Raw genomic sequence first — 22,822 nt, 5'->3', positions numbered from 1 at the left:
GTAATATATTTATGTATAACGAAGCGCACAAAAAGATAAATGAAAAAGGTTTGTTTACAGAATAGTGACGTCACTATTGTTACTAACCTTAAATATGGTTGATTTTAATAGCTTTTTAAAATATATGATATCCATCCTCAGGTGTACAACTTGAAGCCGGAACAGCAGCTTCAAATGTTCTACGCCCTTAAGGAGTCCCTGGAACATAGGAATATTCTGAACGCCATACCCTAGACGGGAACGTATGTACGATCTTTGACGGCGAGGTATATAGTATCACGTTGATTATAATGTTCCAAACTTTGCGTTTAAATGAAGTATGTTGCCCTTAGTTCGTTTAAATATAATAATAATTGCTTATTCAAATTATCTTAAAAATACGTTAATATTGTTGATCATTGGCCATAGCCGTTGGGTCCTTAGACTATTATTATTTAATTATAAAAAAAACCATGACATTTATTTAGTGTTGATATACTAAAACTTATTTACTCTGTAGCGCAGTTCGTTTATGCATTGCGACGTAGGTAGAGTTGTCGCTATATTTTTTTTTTTTAATCTGGCAACATTTTCCATTGTAATGTGTATATTCCGGAAACTTCCAAAGGTTGAATATATACGGAGTACCTTGAAAATAACAAACCGTTCTAGTCGATAAACTGATGAGTCTTGTGTTTTGATTCCGATACCTTTATACCCCAAAAAATACTCCTTATCTCGTACCACATACGTGCTACTCTTCTTTGACTCCATTCCGATAATTGCCAAAGAAACGAATCTATGTTTTGCATCGGTTCGCGATTTCGGGTCGCCTTCCAGACGAAATTCGACAACATGTACTTTCAGTCGTGGATGATGACTCGTCTTATCTCAAACACTGTAATTCAAATATTAGATATATATTGATATAAATTGTAAATTATTCTTTAGGTTTTTCTTGTAGTAGGGATGTGGGTAGGCTTTGTACGATATCTATAAATTTATTGTCTTATATACATATATACTTAATTATATATAGAAGTAATCTTAGTTCCTTTAAATAAATTATCACCAATTTTTTTTAATAAATAGGCTATGTCTAAAGTACAATAGACAGCCGGATACCCATTAAATAATATATAAACTATATATATATAATATATAATATATCAAACTTGTTGCAAGGTATTTAATTAATATTAAAAGGATCATTTAAAAACATGTTTGATGATATAATTTCATATTATTTAAAATTTAAATACTAAGTGTAAATATTTTACATTATGTTCAATACGAATCATAACGCTATATGTCTAACTTGTCGTACATTTTGGCCCCAAATGACGTCACACTTAAATCGTTTCGTGACTAGGGTTTTGTGTAGTTAACGCGGCAATATAAAAGAAATGGTTGCTGTCCGGTTGCCTATTGTCTATCGATTTAGGTCTGTTAATAACCTTCACAACCTTGAGGGGGTAGGATAATAAACAATAATGTTACCACCATATTAGTCTTAAAAACTTTTTTCTATGCTTCATATAATTAAAGTGTGTTCGTTGTTATTTGGCCAACAGTACATTCAGTAGTGTTGGCCATTCGCCTGTTGGGCCAACGTCTATGACTGCACTTGAGAACAATCCCATCAGACTATATTTTATTTTTAATTCAATCGTATTTTCATTGTAAGGTCAACATAAAACTAATTTTCCTATTAAATTAATGTATTATCATACTCATATTGTATTTATCTACTTAGTATTATAAATTTATTGTACTCTAATGTTTTTTTAAATTATAATAATTCGTTTTAAAACGAACGATTGTCGCTCTTATTTCAATATTTTTGGGACGAAAATGTCTCATTAGTGATCACTCGAATTAAATGTCTATTCGACAATTAAATTTAGTTTATAAATTAATGTTTGATTAATCATAATTCTCGAATTATTTTCTTGGCTACGTAAAGGATCGTTTAAGTTTAAATCGAAAATTCATTAGTATTAATTTGTCTGAATGTGGTTAGACTTGATCGCGTTTATTCTACTCTACACTCTTCTTTCATTGAACAGGGATTTTTGCATTTTACGTTTCGTGTTTAATATTTAGATTTTCTTTATCTATCGAGAAACGGTAGTAATCTGTGCTAAATTTTTTATTGTTATTTACTGTCTCAATTCAACATCGCTTTTTTGGACGATTAATAAAAATGACAAAAGTATTATTATAAGGGTATAATTTTGCTTGAAAACTAAAAAAAAATGCATTTTCTCTCCGTGCAGTTCGTTTAAAAAAAAAGAAAAAAACATATACAAATTATTTCTTGTCAGTTTTCGCCTTGTTTCGTGTAAGATTCTATTAAAATTAGTGCTAAATATTCTTAAAACAAATACTGATATTTAAAACAAAACCATAAAATGAGCTTTACGTTTTTCTAAATAATGTAAATACACAAGACGAACCAATGTTCACATCTACATAAAAATAGCCTCAATTACGTGACTCTAATTTATATCATAACATTATCTTAAATATATATTCTTTTAAATACATATATTAGATTAGATTGTCATTTTAAAGAGAAGTAACTACATTACGAAACTGCATTTTGAAATGTGCGCAATAAAAAGCTACAGTAAAAATGCACAACAAAAGGGCTAATTTCTTTGTTTTCATATTCTCACATTATTCATATGCTAGTACTAATTATTTTGATCTAGTTAACGATAAATATATACAGTTAAATAATTGATCTCAGCGGTACATGTTCAAGAAGATATTTAGCACTAAATTTTAATATTAAAGTTTTATATAGGACATTGTTAAGTTTGGTGATAATTTTTGTGATTTTACGTTACGTTGTATTTTCACGTTGTTTTTTATTTATGTTTTGCGTGTGACGTTACGTTCGCTAGAGTACCTACCATGATTCTGTGTAAATATAATAGTATTACATTTTTTTTCTTTTTTATTGTCTTAGTTGAAATAAAAGGTTGTCTGTGGTTGTTTCGATCCCGATTTACACGTCCAACCAATAGATTGTTTATTTTGAAAAAAATATTCAAATATAGAAAAAGAAAAGATAGATTTTTTAAACAGAGTGTAACGATTTTTCCATAAATATTTACTGTAAATCGCTTTTATTACTTCCTTTTAATTGCGTACCAGAACGTAATTTTATTTGTATTAATCGTGTTACTTCTTTAAATCTATTTTATGAATTATCTACGCTGATGAAACATATGAAATAGGTAAATAAGGTAATCTCTTCCGAAGCGAATAATATAAATAAACAGTATCATTGTATGATGTATGTAATTGAAATGGAATATGTAGTTCGCGTCATTGATCTGGTGCAATCTGTGGCCAAAAAGTTCCATTAAAAGATATTGTTAATCGAAAATATGATTTTTTGCAAATGCTCTTTTTAATGGCGTCGTGCGAGGAGACCAGCGCTGCCATCTATTGTTCGTTTTTGGCAAGTTTACCTGTACACATTGACTATGAACCAATGGTGGTTTTCGCATTTCTTACATTAAATATCATATCGAGACAATTGTAAATCGAATACTCTTTCTAGTATTATATAAAATGGAATAGGTCCATGTTATGTTTTTTTTTTTCTTGAATTAATTTTACGTATGTAACGGTAGTTTCATAATGTTTATTTTTTATTTAATAAACAAAATAAAGCGTTTATTTGCCAAGGGACAAAATTAAATATGTATAATCCTAGATTTATTATCTGTTAAAATATGTAATAGAAGTATAATTATCTCCAAAATAATAAGGAAAATTTTAAATTTTATCCCCATAACTCGGTTATTTGGATTTTGCTTAGTCAATTGAAACACTGTATGTCTTCGTAGATATTAGGACTACTCTGACTTAATATTGTAACTATATCAAAAATCTCTATATAATAATAATATATTCAAATCTCCTTTTCTCTCGACCTATTCAAATAGTATTCATATAAATGTTTTAATGTATAAGTAGGTAGATGCGTTAGTTATGTGTCGTAAATTCGTTTAATGTGATAGTTGAGTATAAAAGTTTTAATTATCAAACCTATTAAGACGTAAACTTGGCCTAAATGTATTATTAGCTAAATGAGTTGTTGATGAGTTGATTTGTAAACGAATTTAGGTCTTATTTTTTTATTATTATTTAATAATCATAATTCTTAAATAATTATTTAATAATATTTTAAATATTAAAAATTATTATTAAATAATTAATAATTATTTAATATTTTTTATTATTATTTAATAAAAAATTTAATCAATATCCTTACGCCACTTGTTAAAAAAATTTGATTTTAACTAAAGAAAATACCTTCCACCGAATAACAGCAATAAAAACAAGTATGTATCAATAATATGTTTGCGCATCATCAGAAAGTGGATTTAAAGGGACCTTCACAGGTTCCATTGCCACCATCATTAAGCGTCGTCACCCATGACGCCAATATAACAAACAACACTAAAAAATACAACTGTTTGGTTTTTTACTCTTATTGTGTATCGATATTTTCGGTAGGCATCAGCTTTGCTCTGCCCCTGGCATTGCTGAAGTCCATGGGCGACGGTAACCACTCACCATCAGATGGGCCGTACGCTCGTCTGCATACTAGGGCAATAAAAAAAAAATTTAAGTCTGAATCAGTCCCAACTAAATTATTCTCGAACTAATGTTTAATACTGTATCATCTGTATCTTGTGGAGTGACGTCATTGTTGCACAGATTATCCGCTTAAATGAAATAGTCTATGTTTGTGCATTTGTGAAGTTTACGTCTTAATAATGTTGAAAATAAACAAACTGGTTTGAATCGAAAATGTAATATGGAATATAGTTATAGTTAGTATGAATTGAAAGAAAAGTATCTATCTTATACTTATATTCGTTTTTATGTTTTACTGCGAATCAAGAATTCACCTTTTATCCATTGATATCTTCGGTATTTTGGATGCGATGAGTTAATAAAATTTTAACGTATTATTTCTATTTGATATTCCATTGTTGATTTTTATCGAAGTATTGAATATAAATGTTTACTATAAGGCTTATAGATAAGTTTTACCATTAAATTATTGGTGTACCTAAAGAAATATAAATGTGTTGTAGATGGTTAGAAGTTTTATTCTTTAAACTATTTATTGTGACTTGTATAGAGATGAATAAATGAAATCCCAATAAAGGTAGAGTTTTTTTAATTCTCCTCCTAGACTAGTTCAAAATAGGGTTGTCACAAATTGTAATAAATTCATATAAATTATTAATTGCAATTTATGGTATTTTTTAAAGTTCAGGTACAGACAAATATGTCTATTAAAAGAATGAAGTTTGAATTTCATTGGTACAGCGACTCTACAAGCATGAAATCAATATTTTCCGATGTAGAGTATCAAGACCTATGTGCAGTATTACCTGTACTTATTTCTTATGGTTAACATTTGTTAGTCGATGGGGCTTAAAGGATGCAATACCCGATGGAGTCGTATCAGGTGATGCGACTATGCTGGAGTTAATAACCGTTATCTGATACCATTTCGAGAATGTCTATGTAGAGTTTCCCCTTTGAAAGAGCACCGCTGTGCTTTTCGCTGGGTTGAGGTCTATGCGCCATTTCGGAACCACTGTCGGAGTTCCCACCACTGTTTCGGAAGCACTGTCCACTGCGCTCTGAAGTTTACTCGCGATTAGGGACTTGTTTTTACTCAAGTAATAAACGGTTGTGTCGTCGGCGAATAAGGCTAACTGGGTCGGCGGCGACTGTCGAAGCGAATGTCGTTAATAAACAAGCTAAATAGGAACGACGAGAGGACGGGGCCTTGCGGGACTCCAGCCATGAGTCGTCGTGTCCTAAAGGATAAGACGTCGGGTGCATTCGTGTTGAGCGATGCACCGGTGCATTTTTGTGACAAAATACGTACTCAACAAATATTCACGATTGACTTTCACGGTGAAGGTATACCATCATGTAATAAAAATGAAATTCGCAAAATTATTGGGGAATTACTGGTGGTAGGACGTGTTCTGAGTTCGCACGTGTAGGTACCACCACCCTGTCTATTTCTGCCCTGAAGCAGTAATGCGTTTCGGTTCGAAGGGTGGGGTAGCCGTTGTAACTATACTGAGACAGGATCATACAGGATAAAGGGGACAAGGATAATCCTGTCAAATCTGCCATTGTGATATTCGACAGAAGTCTGGTAGTAATTGAAAATAATTTACTCATAGATCGTAACATAGTAGCTGTTACGATAGATACACAGGGACATAGAATCGGGTGCATCTCAGTTTACTGGGAGGATTACGTGAACGTGGACACATATCTAAACAAACTACAATACGTAATCAACAATCTAAAAACGGACACTTATATAGTTGGTGGTGATGTAAATGCTCGTAGCCAGTGGTGGGGATGCCCCAAAGACGATATAAGAGGAGCGGCTATCGCCGTTTTCTTAGCCCAGAATGATCTCCAAATACTAAACAAAGGAAACACCCCTACATTTTGGACTGTCAGACAAAACAGGCTGTACACAAGTATAATAGATATAACGGCATGCAGTGACGGACTTCTCAACTCAATATCAGATTGGAAAGTAGATGAGAATCTAATCACCACCTCCGATCATCGCTCAATCACGTTCAGCGTCGACCTTACCGGGAACAGAGGTTCTCAGAAAGGAAATCTTACCACTACAAAGAAATACAATACTAATAAAGCAAACTGGCCTAAATTCAAAAATAAACTACTAGAGCAATTCTCTGAACGAAATATCACAGTTGAAACCATCGCCTCAAAAACTGACAACGAAGAGTTCAACAAAATGGTAGAGGACTACGCGGGATGCATTGCGGTAGCTTGTGATTCCGCGATTCCTCTGATTGACCATAGTAAAAATCAATGTAGGCTATCCTGGTGGACCAAAGAACTAACCGAACTTAAAAATGAGGTTAAAAGAATCAGAAGCAAGATTAGGAAGGCAAACCCTAGAAGAAGGCCGCTTCTGATAAAAGATTATCAAGAAAGGTTAAAAGAATATAAACACACAATAATCACAACGAGGACCACCAGTTGGAAAGATTATACATCACGACAGAAGAGAGAATCGATGTGGGATAAATTCTACCGCATTATACGTACTAATAATAGAAGCAGAGATGAGGTGATGCTCAAGAAAGGGAATGACGTCCTCGATCCCCTCAAATCCGCAGAACTACTAGCTGATACATTCTATCCTAAGGACAATAAAGATATCGAAAACGAAGAACATCACCGTATACGAGAGGAGATAGCTGCATGGAGGAAGAAAATGATCGAAGAGAAGGACCCAGCATTTAAAGAAAAGCCGTTCACACCGAAAGAAATACAAACGGTAATCGAAAATATGAGCCCGAAAAAGGCTCCAGGCTATGATGGCTTCACATCAGACATTTGCATCAAGGCGATAGAAGCAAACACAACTATATTCCTCACCATCCTGAATCAATGTCTGACCCTCACAATCTTCCCGAAGATTTGGAAGCAAGCCACCATAAGGATCCTCAGGAAACCAGGGAAAGAATCATATATTACTCCCAAATCATATAGACCTATAGGCCTGCTTCCAGTACTGGGCAAGGTTTTTGAGAAGGCCCTAGTCAACCGTCTCCAGTGGACCCTGGGAAATGGAAACCACCTCAGTAATAGGCAATACGGCTTTCGACCCCAAAAAAGCACTGAGGATGCGCTATACAGACTCACGAACCTGGTGACCCAAAATGTGAACCAACACAAAAAAATTGTGGCTATGGTGAGCTTGGACATTGAAGGGGCGTTTGACAACACCTGGTGGCCAGCGATAATGAAACGACTAAAGGAGGTCCAAATCAGCCCGCAAATCTGGCTGGTCATCGATGACTATTTGCGTGATCGAAAAATCAACCTCCAGTATGCGGGATGTACAGTAATCCGATACACAGAAAGGGGCTGCATCCAAGGCTCCACTTGTGGCCCTTTGATGTGGAACCTGCAGCTGGATCCACTCCTGGCCGAAGTGAAACATCTGGACGCACACATACAGGCCTTCGCGGACGATATTGTCATTGTAGCATCAGCGGACTGTACTACCGAGCTGAACGACAAAGTCAACACAGCTCTGGAAAAGATAGCCAACTGGGGAAGGACCAACAAAATGAAGTTTGCCGATCACAAAACACAAGCTGTCATTTTTACGAAGAAACTAAAATACGACCAGCCTAGTTTCTACCTTAACAACACTCCGATCAAATTGGCCGATAAGATGACAATCCTGGGTTTAACCTATGACAGAAATCTAAACTTTAGACCCCATCTGGAACGAATCACAGGAAAAGCCCTAAATATCTATAAGGCAATAGCCCAAGTGGCAAAAGCAACTTGGGGACTGAACCCCGACATCATAAGAATTATATACACGGCAGTCATAGAGCCCATTATGCTATACGCAGCAAGTTCATGGGCATACGCTACGAACAGAGAGTACATTAGGCGTAAACTAGACAATCTATCCCGGATATTCGCCATCAAAATATCGAAAGCTCACAGGACAGCATCATATACATCAATGCTCCTTTTGGGAAGAATCCTACCGCTCGACCTCCGGATAGCGGAGGCTGCTGAGCTATACAAAATCAAAAATGGCTCGCCGATCCCCATGCTACCAGGTAGACCTATAGAAAAGAGAACAAGCATATATAGACTACCCCATCCAGCCAGTAGATATGACCTACACTTCAAGATATTACAAACCCAAGAAGAGCTGATAGAGGTAACAAACAAAACCCCGACCATTTATACCGACGGGAGTAAACTAGAAGGAAGAGTCGGTGGAGCTGCAACTTGGTGGGAACAGGGGGAAGAGAGGAAATCCAAAAGCTTCCGTTTAAACCCGTACAACTCAGTCTTCCAGGCGGAAATAGTCGCAATACAAGAAGCACTAATGATGATAGCAAAATCACAACATAAAGTAGTCAACATCATTAGTGACTCGAGATCTGGGCTGCAGGCCATCATTAACACCAACACTACTCACCCATTAATCTTCAATATACAAACCACCATGAGGAACTTGGCCAGTATGAACAAGACAGCAAACCTGTTCTGGATAAAGGCCCACGCCGGGATACCAGGCAATGAAAGAGCTGACGAACTAGCAAAAAAAGCAGCCTTAACTAACAAACAGGCACCAAAATACGATGGAGTCCCACTATCATATGTACGACACACACTAAGGCAAACCACCATAGACAAATGGCAACAAAGATATACTGAGGCAACGACGGGAATGACTACAAAGATGTTCTTTGTAGATGTTCGCCGCGCCCACAAGATACTTAGTAAAATGAAAGTTAACAACATCATAGCACAGCTCTTAACTGGCCACGGTGGGTTCGGCGAATATCTATTTAGGTTCAAACTCAGAAGCAATCCCTACTGTGAGTGTGATGGCGGGGTCTGTGAAACTGTCCTCCACATTCTAACAGAATGTCCTAGATTCGGATTTAGACGCATAGAAACAGAACAGATCTTGGACTTTGCCATGGTCGCTCAAAACTTCCCCAGTATTATCGAGGACGACAGTGCTAGAGAAGCGTTCCTGAAATTCGCTATAAACAGTATAAAAATTGCCAACAACAGAAATAATAGTATAATGAAATACGCTATAGATTAATAATGAATGAAGAATGTGATGATAACGTAAACGTCTCTGTCCGGGGGCCTGGACTTGGGACCCATAAAAGTTACTTTAAGTTTAATTCTAATTTTATCCTAATTTAAATTCTAATTGATTGTAATTCAATTTTTGACAAAAAATTTATTCCATATCATTAACAAACAAAAAAAATATATAATAATAATAATAATAATAAAAAAAAATTATAATAATAATAATAATAACAATAATAATAAAAAAAAAAAAAATAAAAAAAAAATTTAAAAAATAATAATAAAAAAAAAAAATAAATAAAAAAAATAATTATGATAATAATAATAATGGCTAATGACTAACACAGGGATAAAGGTTGTCCCATAATGAAAAGGGACAGATAACTAGGAGGGAGGTTTTAGTCCGTAGGTCACTGAGGACACTTCCTCAGTGGAGTCGGGCATGCCCTTTGGCCCGGGCCCTTGGGTATCCATGAGGATAAAAAAAAAAAAAAAAAAAAAAAAAAAACTATACTGAGACCTCAGAACTTATATCTCAAGGTAGGTGGCGCGTTTACGTTGTTGATGTCTATGGGCTCCAGTAACCACTTAACACCAGGTGGGCTGTGAGCTCGTCCACCGATCTAAGCAATAAAAAAGTGGTCGCAGTGAGGAGCGGGTTCTTTCGACTCGATATCGAAAAGAAATGTTTTTTAATGAGACTGAAGTCTATACAACACAATTACGTCCTTGACCTTGATTGACCTTGTTGTCTTAAGATACCACTAACGTTAGGTGGTCTAAACAATTAAGACATTTCATGGTTGGCAACGGTCGAACAATGACAATAATGTATCACACCGTAACACAACTAAAATAACAATGAACGTACCATTAACGTTAAACTCATTGTTGTCCTGCTTTCGAAGGATCTCTATTGATCCGAAGGTTCAACATCCGTTTTTAACATTTCGTAAAATTTCACGGTTTTCTTTCCTCCGTTGCTAGGGCTTGTCATACTCTTTCAAGTCACCTTTAACGAAAACTCATGGAGACCCTTGATTTGCCTACATTAACGAGTGCTATTCAAGAATAATACAACAATAAATAAAATAAAATAAACAAAATATAATAAAAAAGAAAATGCCCTCAACAAAATGAAATAATATTGATGTAGTGGAAGTCAGTTAAATTGCATTATCAAAGTAGTGGTCGGATTTAAAAAAAAGGGGACAACATGTCCCTAAAAAAAACCATCAAAATCGATTCACATAGAAAAGAAGCCTGAAATAAAACGCACAAAAGAATGCACTCGAATTAATAACGTTCTAATTTTTTTATATTTCGGTTAACAAACAAGTGTTTCTTCTTTTGCCAATTTTTAGCCGTAAAATGAAATAGCCTAAGGTTATATTTAAACAATGATATTAAAGTTGACTCAGAACTTATGTCTCACCCAGCGGGGTATCCCGGAACACTAGCGGTATCGCCTGGTAGCCCCGCCGTACTGCGGAGACCAGTGTCGTTGGACGTCGACTATCGCTTCGACGACCCATCGGCCGGACGTCCTAGGAGCGCCACGAGTCTGGTTGTAGTATTGATCACGGGAACCCCGGGCGGAGATCGGACGTCGGTGTCAGTGTGCAGGGGTGTCGTTTAGTGCAGTAGGGCCCTAAAACATCCTTGGGCATGCGGTTCGCAGTCGCCAACCAGTCCTACATAACCCATGCGCCCCCTAGGCGCGGGGATCTCGTAGTATGTGCGGCCCCCAGCCCGAAAAAAAATCCTTATGTCTCAACGGTTGCTGCATGTACCTTGTTAATATCTATTGGTGGCAATCAAAGTTAGTTAGTGCTTAATACTCTTGTGTGCTTAGTGCGAGTTTTTTTTAACGTTCTCGATATCGCAAAAATTTGAATTTCTATGCAGTTGGGACAACGCCCCTAGCGGAAAACGTAGGCAAATGTTCCAACTCCATACAAATTTCACTTAACTTTTACGCTATCGAGAACGTTAAAAAACTCGCACTAAGCACACTGAAGTGGAACAGCGCCCCTAGCGGCAAACGTAGGGGCGCTGTTCGAACTCCATACAAATTTGAGTTAACTTTTACGCGATCGAGAAGTTAAAGAACTTGCACTAAGCACACTGTTTTAAAAGGAACCAGTAAAACAAATTAATTGTTATGCTGTGGTACTAGTTATCGCAATCAGCTTAATAATTAGACCAGATGAGTAATGTCTAAGTTGAATAGGTCGTGTGTCGTCAAGGAAGTGCGTCTCTGTGGGTGGGGTACTTCTATGCAAAACTATTGTACCGATGGTTCCCACGAGCGAGTTACATAAAGCTAAATCTTGTTTCATTTGTCGTACGCTTGTGCACGTTTCCATTGAACTAATCTAATTTATGTCATGATTTAATTTATTTTAGGATAGTTAGTACAGTATAGTAGTAGTAGTAGTAGTATAATCCATATTTCATTAAATATTTAGTGGAATTAAATGAAACATACAAAAATTATGTAAGGGATTATGAACCTATTTATTTTTTGATAATTACATATTTGATGATGACGTATCGTAAATTACACCAACATTGAAAATTTATGAAAAACATTTTTGATATATTTTCTTATTTTATTATTTACAATTGTAATATAACAGTATTATATAGACTAAATATTATTAGCACTTTCGTAACGTAGTTAATAATTTCACAAACGGTTTGTACGTCGTGTTTTTAAATAATGTATATTTACTTATAATATACAGAATAGGACTACAAAAGTTAATCTTTATTTTTATTTATTTTAAACTAAATTAATAAAAAAATAAAACATAAAATCGTTCACATTTGGACACAGACACGAACAAGAGTATTGCAAAGATAACAATTTAGAATTCCGTACGCGTCACTAGCGAATCTGAATAAAAAGGGAAAGCAATTTAATTCCTTTTAAGGCTAGTTTTATTAGCTTCGGTTTAGTCGTCGACATCTGCCCATAGAACATCGAACACGATCTGAATACCAACCGCGATTAGTCCGATTAAATCATATGTGAATCATTTTACTTTCACAACGATGCCGAAACATGTTCATGCTTCAAAGTGTACTTTACAACAACGTGTTGTTGTTGCAATAGACGGAAGCACGTGAAGATCGCTAATGCAGTGGACCCACGAAATAAAACTACGATGGAATTACAACGTTCCCGTAACCTCTCGTCTGATGCGAAGTTGAAATCACGGGTGTTTTATTTTATTGTTATATAACGGTCTATGCTCAATTTTAATCTTGAATCAGGATAATAAAAAACTAACATTGACGTAAGTTGTTTCTACGGGCAATATTTGACTAATAAAATAGTTAACCTAACTATTAATTTTAGCTGGTGGTAGGACCTCTTGTGAGTCCGCACAGGTAGGTACCACCACTCTGCGTATTTCTGCCGTGAAGCAGTAATGCGTTTCGGTTTGAAGGGTGGGGCAGCCCTTGTAATTATACTGAGACCTTAGAACTCATGTCTCGGGGTGGGTGGCAGTATTTACGTTATAGATGTCTATGGGCTCCGGTAACTACTTAACATCAGGTGGGCCGTGAGCTCGTCCACCCATCTATGCATTAAAAAATATATATGCCATTAGCATAAATTAGTGAAGGAACGCGCAGATTGTCTTATAATAACTAATCCCTAGCTGATCCCAAAGAGACTCTCTAGTCTCTTTGGGATTGAGTCTCTTTGGGATTAGCTATTTATTATTTATAGGATTAGCTATTTAATTTAATTTTTTAATTCTAATTAAAAAAATAAATTGAAGCCATTTTGAATTTCCTTATTTCCCAGACCCCTTTTCCAATTTCATTTAGCCTAAATCGTTATACAAATTTTAAGGAACATTACGCCTAACCACACTCACACTTACTAGCATTTAGTTTTAGTATTTACATGGATTACGTGTCAGTGTTTGAATAGCATAGAAACGTAAGCGCAAATCTTAATGTAAATAAAAGTATATATGTGCTCAGTAGCATATTTATGTTACTTATTACTTGTACTTATTTGAAAATTTCAATATGTCTTTATTTATGTCGATTGCATTAGTTAAATTACAAGGAAGAACACGTGGACTAGAGGGAAGTTTAAGGATAAAATAAGTATTGCTTTCTTTACCTTTGTAAGTGGGTTGGCTATGTCAGGTGTAGCTTTTGTATTATACAGAGCCGTTTGGTGTGACACAAGCTTATTTTGGTGTGACAAAAATTATGTTTTATGAGAGTCGAGTTTTTATATTTTAATAATATTATTGACTACTTTAAATTCGGTTGAGTGCCTTTAATAGCTTTTTTTAATTAAAACAATGAATTCAATTTTATATACATGAATTGTGCACAAATTAAAAAGATGGTTCTAGTATGTACGCTGCTTTACTAAGTTTCGAATCGGATCTAATCGGAAGAGTTATTTTTTCTTTATTGGACATCTCTATATGTACATTTGGATATAATGATTATTTATAATAAAAATACAGATATACCAATAAAATGTGACACGCTAATACTCATATTCTTGGGTTCGTTGGTTGGTTCGTCAGACAAATATCTTTAGTAATAGAACTCTGTTTAACCTAAAAGTTTAAGTACGATGAGATATATTTTTACCTTTTAGTCATGGAAAATTTGTAATTTATTCCATTACGTATGGAAATATTATGCACCTTATTCAACATAGACTCTTCGAATTGGTGCAACAAACCGTATTAATATGGAAATTAACATAAGCCAACTCGGAAAACGCTGTATGTGTCTGTATGTGCAACAGGACGACAATGCGGTAGGCAGCGGCTTGGGCGGTAGGCAGCGGTTTGGCCGGTAGGCAGCGGCTTGGGCGGTAGGCAGCGGCTTGGGCGGTAGACAGCGGCTTGGGCGGTAGGCAGCGGCTTGGGCGGTAGGCAGCGGCTTTTGCGGTAGGCAGCAGCTTCGCTCTGCCCTTGGCATTGCTGAAGTTCATGGGCAACGGTAACCACTCACCATCAGGTGGGCCGTATGCTCGTCTGCCTACAAAGGCAATTAAAAAAAAAAACTGATATTAATTATTTTACACTGATTAAGAAACATCTCTGTATATATCTCACTTGATTATGCGAGGTGTGTCTACGATTAGCACACGACTGGCCCGCCAGCTTACTGTGGACTTCAGTAGTCACTAGTCAGTGTCAAACGCAACCTAAAGGCGGTTGCGCGCGTTCTAACACACCGCTGACATGCTCGTTCGTAAGACGTTCCGCCTACGATAATACGATATCTTGTGACCCCTGTTCCGTGGCTTATTTACGAATTTTTGAATATCGATTAGCTGTTTTATTTTTTCTTTTCTTATCTGTGAGTGCCAGTGTCTTTCCGAATTTTTGGTATGTCACCTATCATTTTGAAGTTTCACTTTTAGTATACATATTCGATGCGAATTCTATTATAGAGTTTAATTTTTTTTGTTATTGTATAGATGTAGTTTTTTTTGGCAAAACTTGCATAAAAAAAGTTGCAAAGATAAAGTTATGATACTGATACGATTGATGTATTTTACATCAATTCTGTTTTCCTCATAATTAAGTGAAAGCTGAAAACCAAACGATACGCTTTTTGTGTATTTTAATAATCTCGAAGCTTTGTTATTGAAGCTAAGTGCAAAGTTAAACTTTTGATAAAGCTCTGTTTTTCCCTTGATCCGAAATTAAAAGATTGGGTATTATCGAAATTAGGAATGAGAATAAAGACTGGTTGATATTTTGGGGAGATTTTATATGATTACTTTAGTTTTACTTTAAGTATATTTAGTTTTTTAATGTTGTATTGTAATGTTATTTTTTTTATGTTATCACTATTCTTCTTACTAGAACTCTCACCTAAATGAAATCTCTTCGCATTTACACGCTTTTTATTTAAAAAAATATATATTTCGCAAAATATTACGAAGACGCTATACTACGTTTTAAGCTTCAATACACATTCTTGTAATTGTTAATTATTAAAATATAAATCAGACTAAGATCACATTTCTTGCGAACAACCATAAATTGTTTATATATAACACATGTTTGTGGAGTCCGTCATTACGGGGTAAGCCGGTGGTTGTGGCGGGCCGGTGTAAGGCACCATCAATCAGTTTATAGCTTGGTGAATCCGAAGGTTTATGTACTTGATTTAAATATAACTAGAGGTCCCGCAGTAGTCGAAATTCGACTATAATTAATTGGAATTGTAAGTTTGTACACTATTATAATTATATTTTATACTTCTATAATCACAAATTTCGCCAAGGTTACACTATAAAAACATATTAATAAAGACAAACAATATTTAATCTATTCTTAATTTGAACACAGACGTCAAGAACAAAGGTTTGACAATAAATAGTACATATGCATGCGTGTGTGCGTCAAATACATGGTATGTAGTGTGTGTAATGTTTTCTTTATTGACTTAATGTATCTTTTATACATTATTTAAAAAAAATATTAGCATTGTGCACTTCTTCTCTATTTTCTTTATAAATGTGGAAAATTTCATACTCCTCCGTCCGCGCAATTTTCGTAAAAAGGGATACAAAGTTTTTGCTTCACGTATTCATATATAGATGAACACATGTTTATATTTGAGCCGACAAAGTAATTAGCAATTTTTATTTGCGTAATTACAACATGAATACGGATTGTAACCAAACGGATGTTAAAGTGTAATTAAAGTGTGATTATCGTGTGAATGAGGCAGCGTATATAACCTAAACTTTTTTAGAAACAATCGAGTACCACACTGTCTTAAATAAGGTTCATATTGTTGTCACCTTGGTGTTGGTACCTTGGTTTTTATTGTTGTCATAAATAGGACTAATTCACACCGTAATCCTTAATTAATTAAATAATTATTAATAAACATGTTAATATATTTATGTATTTTTGAGTACATCCGTACATTGTATCATTTATTAATTATATAATATTTTTATGTAAATTAACATTTTATGTATTATATATTATCATGTTTAGTAGCTTAAGTTAGGTATTATTTTAAATCATACAGTATACTTTGTATTTTTTTTTCTTTCTTTATTATTATTATACATATATTTATTTATTTATTATAACCTATTTTATTTCTTCAGTTGTTTTCTCAAAGAAAATTCTTGATTTCGTATGTCCCGTTTTGAAACTGTAATTTTAGAAACTTGGTTATAATTTAGAATTTTAAACTGAATTTAAAAATCTATGAAATGTGTGATAAATATATTTGATAAATGAATTAAAAACAATGTAACTAGATATATTTGCTAATTTTGTCGTATTCAACTACATATCTGGAGTAAATTGGATCCTGATTACTTCATCACGGCGTGGCGGCGTTCCATTTCGATCCCAATCTGTATTGTCTATCCAATCTGCGTTAAGGCTTGTTTTCGTTTTTACGTGAAGAACAAATCCTATCATTTACTCATGTCATTTAATGTAATCCGAGTCATTTACTCATGTCATTTAATGTAGTCCGAGTCATTTACTCAGTTCACTTGCTTTCGTCGAACTATCGCGGCCTTTTTACATGTAAAAATTGTGATTAGAACCCGTTAAATAATAATGTTTATAAAACTGGCAGCTGGTTGATGAATTAGTCAAAAATGTTATATTTTCATTAACTTTGATTTAACCGTTTCCGTGGCGCACGCAGCGGAAGCTCTCAAAAGGGAAAAACACCCCGATTTGGAAATATTATTTATTGGTGTTCCGCTTGTATTGGTCGTAGCGTGATGTTTTTTATATAGCCTGATGTTGTATAGTTATATAGCCTTCCTCAATAAATGACCTATCTGACACTAAAATATATTTTTCAAATCGGATCAGTAGTTCCTGAGATTAGCGCGTTCAAACAAACAAACTCTTCAGCTTTATAATATAAGTATTATACCGGTAATATATTATACCGGTAAGGCGAATTCCGAAAATATTAGAATAAGAAGTGATAGAATGTAAAAATAGACAGATTTAGTAAATTTTGTGTTAGAATTAATATAAAAATAAGTTAAATTTTCGCATGCCTAAACAGGCGAAATATATGAAACTATGTCCTATATCCATAATATCTTGTAAACTATATTTCTGGCGAATAAAGATTTTCTTCTTCTTCTTCTTCAAAAGCAGTATGATATTCTCAAATTACAAAGAACAGCTCCTTTTTAATTTAAATAAGAATCCCTTGAAAAAATGGCTAACAAAGAATCCGTATGAAAGCGGTTTTCGAAAAAAAGAATACAGACTGTTTGCTTATCATACCAATTCATACACAATGTGCAAGTTGACTGGGCAACATACGTACAGTGGTATACGAGACATGACAATGTATGAAGCGTGTAACTATACTTGAGACCTTAGAACTTATATCTCAAGGTGGGTGGCGCATTTACGTTTTAGATGTCTATGGGCTCCGGTAATCACTTAACACCAGGCGGGCTGTAAGCTCGTCCAACCAACCCAGCAATAAAAAAAATAAAAAAAATTGTACCCCTAAGCTCACATCATTTATGTTGTAGTTGTACCAATAAAAATGTGTCTACCAAGCCAAAGTCATGAAGATGGGTTTTTTAAAACACGTATGGTACAATAGATGAGTGCGCGTAACGCAACGTGCTCGTCATAATAAATAGCATATTACAAAACAATCAGCCCTACCAAGGACGGTTGCTTATTCTGTAATAACTAGGTCGGGGAGCTGACACTTTATACATATAGTATAATACTACTAAATTCTACTTTCGGTAAACTTAGATAATAAATAATGTTTAAATAATAAACTTAGATAATAAATAATAAATTTAGATAGAATGATTCGAACAAAAACCCTAAAATATAAAAGCTTATTCATAAAAATATGTTCGTTTATAGTATTATGAAATATGAAATTAAGCCGTAAAAATAATTTAAAAATAGATATTTAAGTCAATCATTATATCAATCATAATTTTACAATTTATATTTTGGATGCAAGAAATGTTCCAGAATTTTTGACAGCTGCTAGGTATTTTTTTAATAATTTTCTGAATTATTAAGAACGAATCAAAAAAAAACTTATTAATCAATACCGTGTCTGATGTTTAATAATTAGTAATTTATGATAACGATTATTGAAAAGTGTAACTTAGTTGATATATGCAGTGCGTGGGCGAACACTAGTTTGTATTTAGGGCAAGGCGCATTCATGTTTATGAAATGATTTTAATTGAAAAATTAATTATAACCCTGTGACTATTTTGTATGTCAGTTCAATCAATATCTGTGGTTTTCAATCTTTTAGCGAATAATCATAGGATGAAAATTTGACGGCCTCACCTAGTGTTGCCAAGCGAAGATTACATTAGTTTAGCGATACACATAGGCAAAAAGTCAGTTTTTATCTGCGATGAACCAATATGCTCTTCCATAAACAATTAAGACAGGAGCTTAGGGGTCATAAGTCAGGAAAATACTAGCAAATGGTAGCAGAGGTTTTTTATTGTCAATGTACACAGATGTACCTCCGATTGCCACGTACCAACCGGCTATGGAATGAGCTCCCCTCTACGGTGTTTCCCGAGCGCTATGACATGTCCATCTTCAAACGAGGCTTGTGGAGAGTATTAAGCGGTAGGCAGCGGCTTGGCTCTGCTCCTGGCATTGCTGAAGTCCATGGGCGACGGTAACCACTCACCATCAGGTGGGCCGTGTGCTCGTCTGCCTACAAGGGCAATAAAAAAAATCGGGAATGTCCAAGATTAGGTCGATTAGGTCTTCATCGAGAAATTTTCATTGACCAAATATGAAACTGCTTACATTATTCATAACTTGATATTTAATTTTCAGAGCCTGATTCGCGGATGGCCACCAAAATGAGGCGGCTCAGTTTGCATCTGCGGACTGTTTTATTGGTAAGTAAAATAAGTATTTACAAGAGTAAAGACTAAACAAAAAATAGTATGTATAAATGATGAAATAAAACGAGAAGATAATTTATTTTAATATTTACTTCAATAATTCTATAAAGACGTGACACCATCGATTTATTGTTGAAAATACTATTGCGTAAAACTTTTTAGCTTTGGGGATTATTACCAACCTAATGACAGCTGTGACCACATAAATATCGGAAATAATATTACAATGATAATAAAATACCCAACATTGCACCGTAAAAGTAGTTTTAATTATATTGCTAAAGATTTTTAAATATTTGGATGTTGAAATTTTACTTTGCTCTCAATTTTCGACAGCAAAAAACACCTGAACCATACCAAAAGAGAATCGTTCAATCTAAAATATCAGCTAAAACCAGTTTAACTTCGGAACCTAAATATAATGGTGACTTTAATTGATTTAGCCTCCGACCTTGGTTCGCAACAGGGGTGCGGAACAAATCGTAACAAATGAACTGGCTAACAGTTTCATATGACTCATTGCTGTCTGTCTGGTTCTCGTGTTTGTTGGTTTACGAATTGTACTCCTTTGGTTCCACTTCGTTTATTATTAGATTTATTCAAGTTTATACATTGTTGTAACAGAATATGCAATACTTGCTTGTATTTCAATAAAAGATTACGTAAACGAAATCCATATAACGGTCACCAATTCTTTAACGGCCGTCTGGTGTAGTGGTAAGTGACATGGTCACTACACAAGGGGGTCGCGGGTTCGAATCCCGCCAAGGGAAGATATTTGTATGATAAATATAAATGTCTTTTCCAGGGTTATGGATGTATATTAAATATATGTATGTGTATAATAAAAATCTTACATTTATATCCGTTATCTGGTACCTGTAACACAAGTTCTTTATGAACTTATCACGGGACCAGTCAACGTGGCGTGATTGTTAGTAAATATTTATTTATTTATTTAAAAGGTATCGAGTATTCAAAATCTGAGTGTATTTGCTATAATCTCGTATATCTTTGAAACTTCCATAACACATGTGAAAAACTTAATAGTATACTTATATACTTAAAACCATTAAGGCCAAAGATGGTATGTAAGAAGTGCAAAGAAGTTTAAATGTCATCTTGCTCTCGATCTGGTATGACAAGAAAACCGTAATATTCAAATTTACGATACGATTTAAATAAATATAGTTTTAAATCAACTTTAGCGTTTAAACTCGCATTTATTTTACGATTTCCCACATTTTAAACACTTCAGTATCCCTGCTGGAGAAGGGTATGGTGTTTTTAATCATAATATGTATGGCTAAATATTTATATAATTTTTGTAAAAATGTATTTACAAAATAAATATCGTCAACTTTTCTATCGACTTTTTAATCGGTATGTGTCATATCGAGATAGATATAAATCAAAATGCTTTTATACCAGTACCCACTCCTTAAGCACATTCAAATTCTTTACCACCGATACGGTATGCATTTTAACGACTGAGAAGAATCGGCAAGAAACTTAGAGCTTGTCTTTTCCAAGATACTAGGGGTAGGTACCACCGCCCTGCCTATTTCTGCCGTGAAGCAGTAATGCGTTTCGGTTTGAAGGGTAGGGCAGCCGTTGTAACTATACTGAGACCTTAGAACTTATTTCTCAAGGTGGGTGGCGCATTTACGTTGTAGATGTCTATGGGCTCCAGTAACCACTTAACACCAGATGGGCTGTGAGCTCGTCCACCCATCTAAGCAATAAAAAAAATACTAGGTATCTATATCGAATATGCTACATTTGTCAAATGAAAAGAAACAAAAGGAATATGTATAACCAAAACAGGTCTCCGCGGTTCACAGCAGCGCGACAAATTAGTTCTGTATTGTTGCTGTGTGGAGCACAATTTCAAGCCCACGCGATATTATCATTCAAATAGTCGCTGAACGTATAAATTCTACTCATTAATCACGAAGCTGAATAAATATAAATAAAATGATTTTGTCTAATTCACTTATAAAACAATAAATGTAATTTCATGATCATCATCGTCATTAAAGTCCTAAGTTCCCGAAGTGGAGCAGAGGGCTTTAACAGTATTTTGCCATCTTTTAAGCTATTGCATAGCTTTTATCGCGGGACTTGAGCGCGGCGACCGAATCATGAAATTCCGTAACGAAAAAAACCTAACACCCCTCACTCCGCCTACCATGTAGCTCGCGTTCAACACATTCACACGTTGCGCTTGTGTAATGTTTCTGAATAAGCGCGTGGCGTGACGTCACACTGCATGCACATCATGAAAAGTCTGCCCATCTCTCTCTCGCGCGGTCTAGCTTATGAGTGTGAAGGGGACAGTTAATGTTTTGCTTTTATTAATGTTTAATATAGCGTGGTCTTGTTTTATTATTGTTTTAATATTAAATTATCATTGTCTAATTATAATTGCATAAGATGATAAAAAATGCCATGCAATAGCTTTACCGCGGCAGTTCCCGAGTGCCACACGTTTTTGTTTTTCTTCCTACCTATGCTGATAGCCTTGAGAGGCTATTTCAGCATTGCCCTAACATGTAGGTGAGCTCACGGGGCTCAAACCTGATGACGTTGCTAACACGCTAACCCTAGCAAGAGCCGTGCTTCGCAGAATCTACCACCGGATCGGAAACGCGACCCACTGAGAAGATCCGGCGGGAAACTCAGTGGGCTGTGTCTGTGGGTTAATTTACTCGTCGAGCCTTTCGTCGCAAGCGACGGATTCGACGGGAACAATGACCGGTGCTTGAGGTACCTAAAAGCATCGTTAGTGGATCGGGAGGATCCGAAATGATGTGTTTTCGCCATCGCGATCTTGGTCTACGTGCTTTACTCCGGGCCCTACATAGAAGATGTTATAGTCCACCTGGTGAACAAAAGTTATCGGAGTCCGTAATATCACAACGAAATGCCGATACTAATCCTCAGACACAGGATCAAAGTTATCAGTGTGTTGTGTAATTGTCATCCCATCCTTGTTAACCAGAACACGTGACTGTCTCGCGTCAGAAATAGACATGATGATACCTGTGAGTGCGATTTACGGTAGTCAATACGAGTAAATTATAATACAGTAGTAAATATATTCAAACATACTACTGGTGGTAGGACCTCACGTCAGTCCGCACGGGGTAGGTACTACCTCCCCGCCTATTTCTACCGTGAAGCAGTAATGCGTTTCGACTTTTAGGGTGGGGC

At 35.1% G+C, this 22,822-nt stretch overlaps 2 protein-coding genes across 2 annotated transcripts in view; both read left to right on the top strand.

Moving 5' to 3' along the window:
• Nucleotides 1-5,178, top strand: part of LOC101741056 (phosphatidate cytidylyltransferase, photoreceptor-specific) — a 28,565-nt gene extending 23,387 nt beyond the window's left edge. Inside the window, exon 10 of the mRNA XM_038018860.2 lies at nucleotides 142-5,178. Coding sequence (XP_037874788.1) covers nucleotides 142-234 — 93 coding nt within the window. The 3' untranslated portion in view covers nucleotides 235-5,178. The remainder of the gene's footprint in view (nucleotides 1-141) is intronic.
• A 9,657-nt stretch (nucleotides 5,179-14,835) lies between these two features.
• The window catches only part of LOC101741202 (protein spaetzle 5), a 39,347-nt gene continuing 31,360 nt past the window's right edge, over nucleotides 14,836-22,822 (top strand). Inside the window, exons 1-2 of the mRNA XM_004924733.5 lie at nucleotides 14,836-15,065; nucleotides 19,536-19,600. Of these exons, the coding sequence (XP_004924790.1) occupies nucleotides 19,550-19,600 (51 nt within the window). The 5' untranslated portion in view covers nucleotides 14,836-15,065; nucleotides 19,536-19,549. The remainder of the gene's footprint in view (nucleotides 15,066-19,535; nucleotides 19,601-22,822) is intronic.

The sequence above is a fragment of the Bombyx mori genome, chromosome 22, assembly GCF_030269925.1.
Source record: "Bombyx mori chromosome 22, ASM3026992v2".
Lineage (NCBI taxonomy): Eukaryota > Metazoa > Arthropoda > Insecta > Lepidoptera > Bombycidae > Bombyx > Bombyx mori.
Note: the sequence above shows the minus strand (reverse complement) of the source record. Positions and strands in the feature narration are given on the sequence as shown.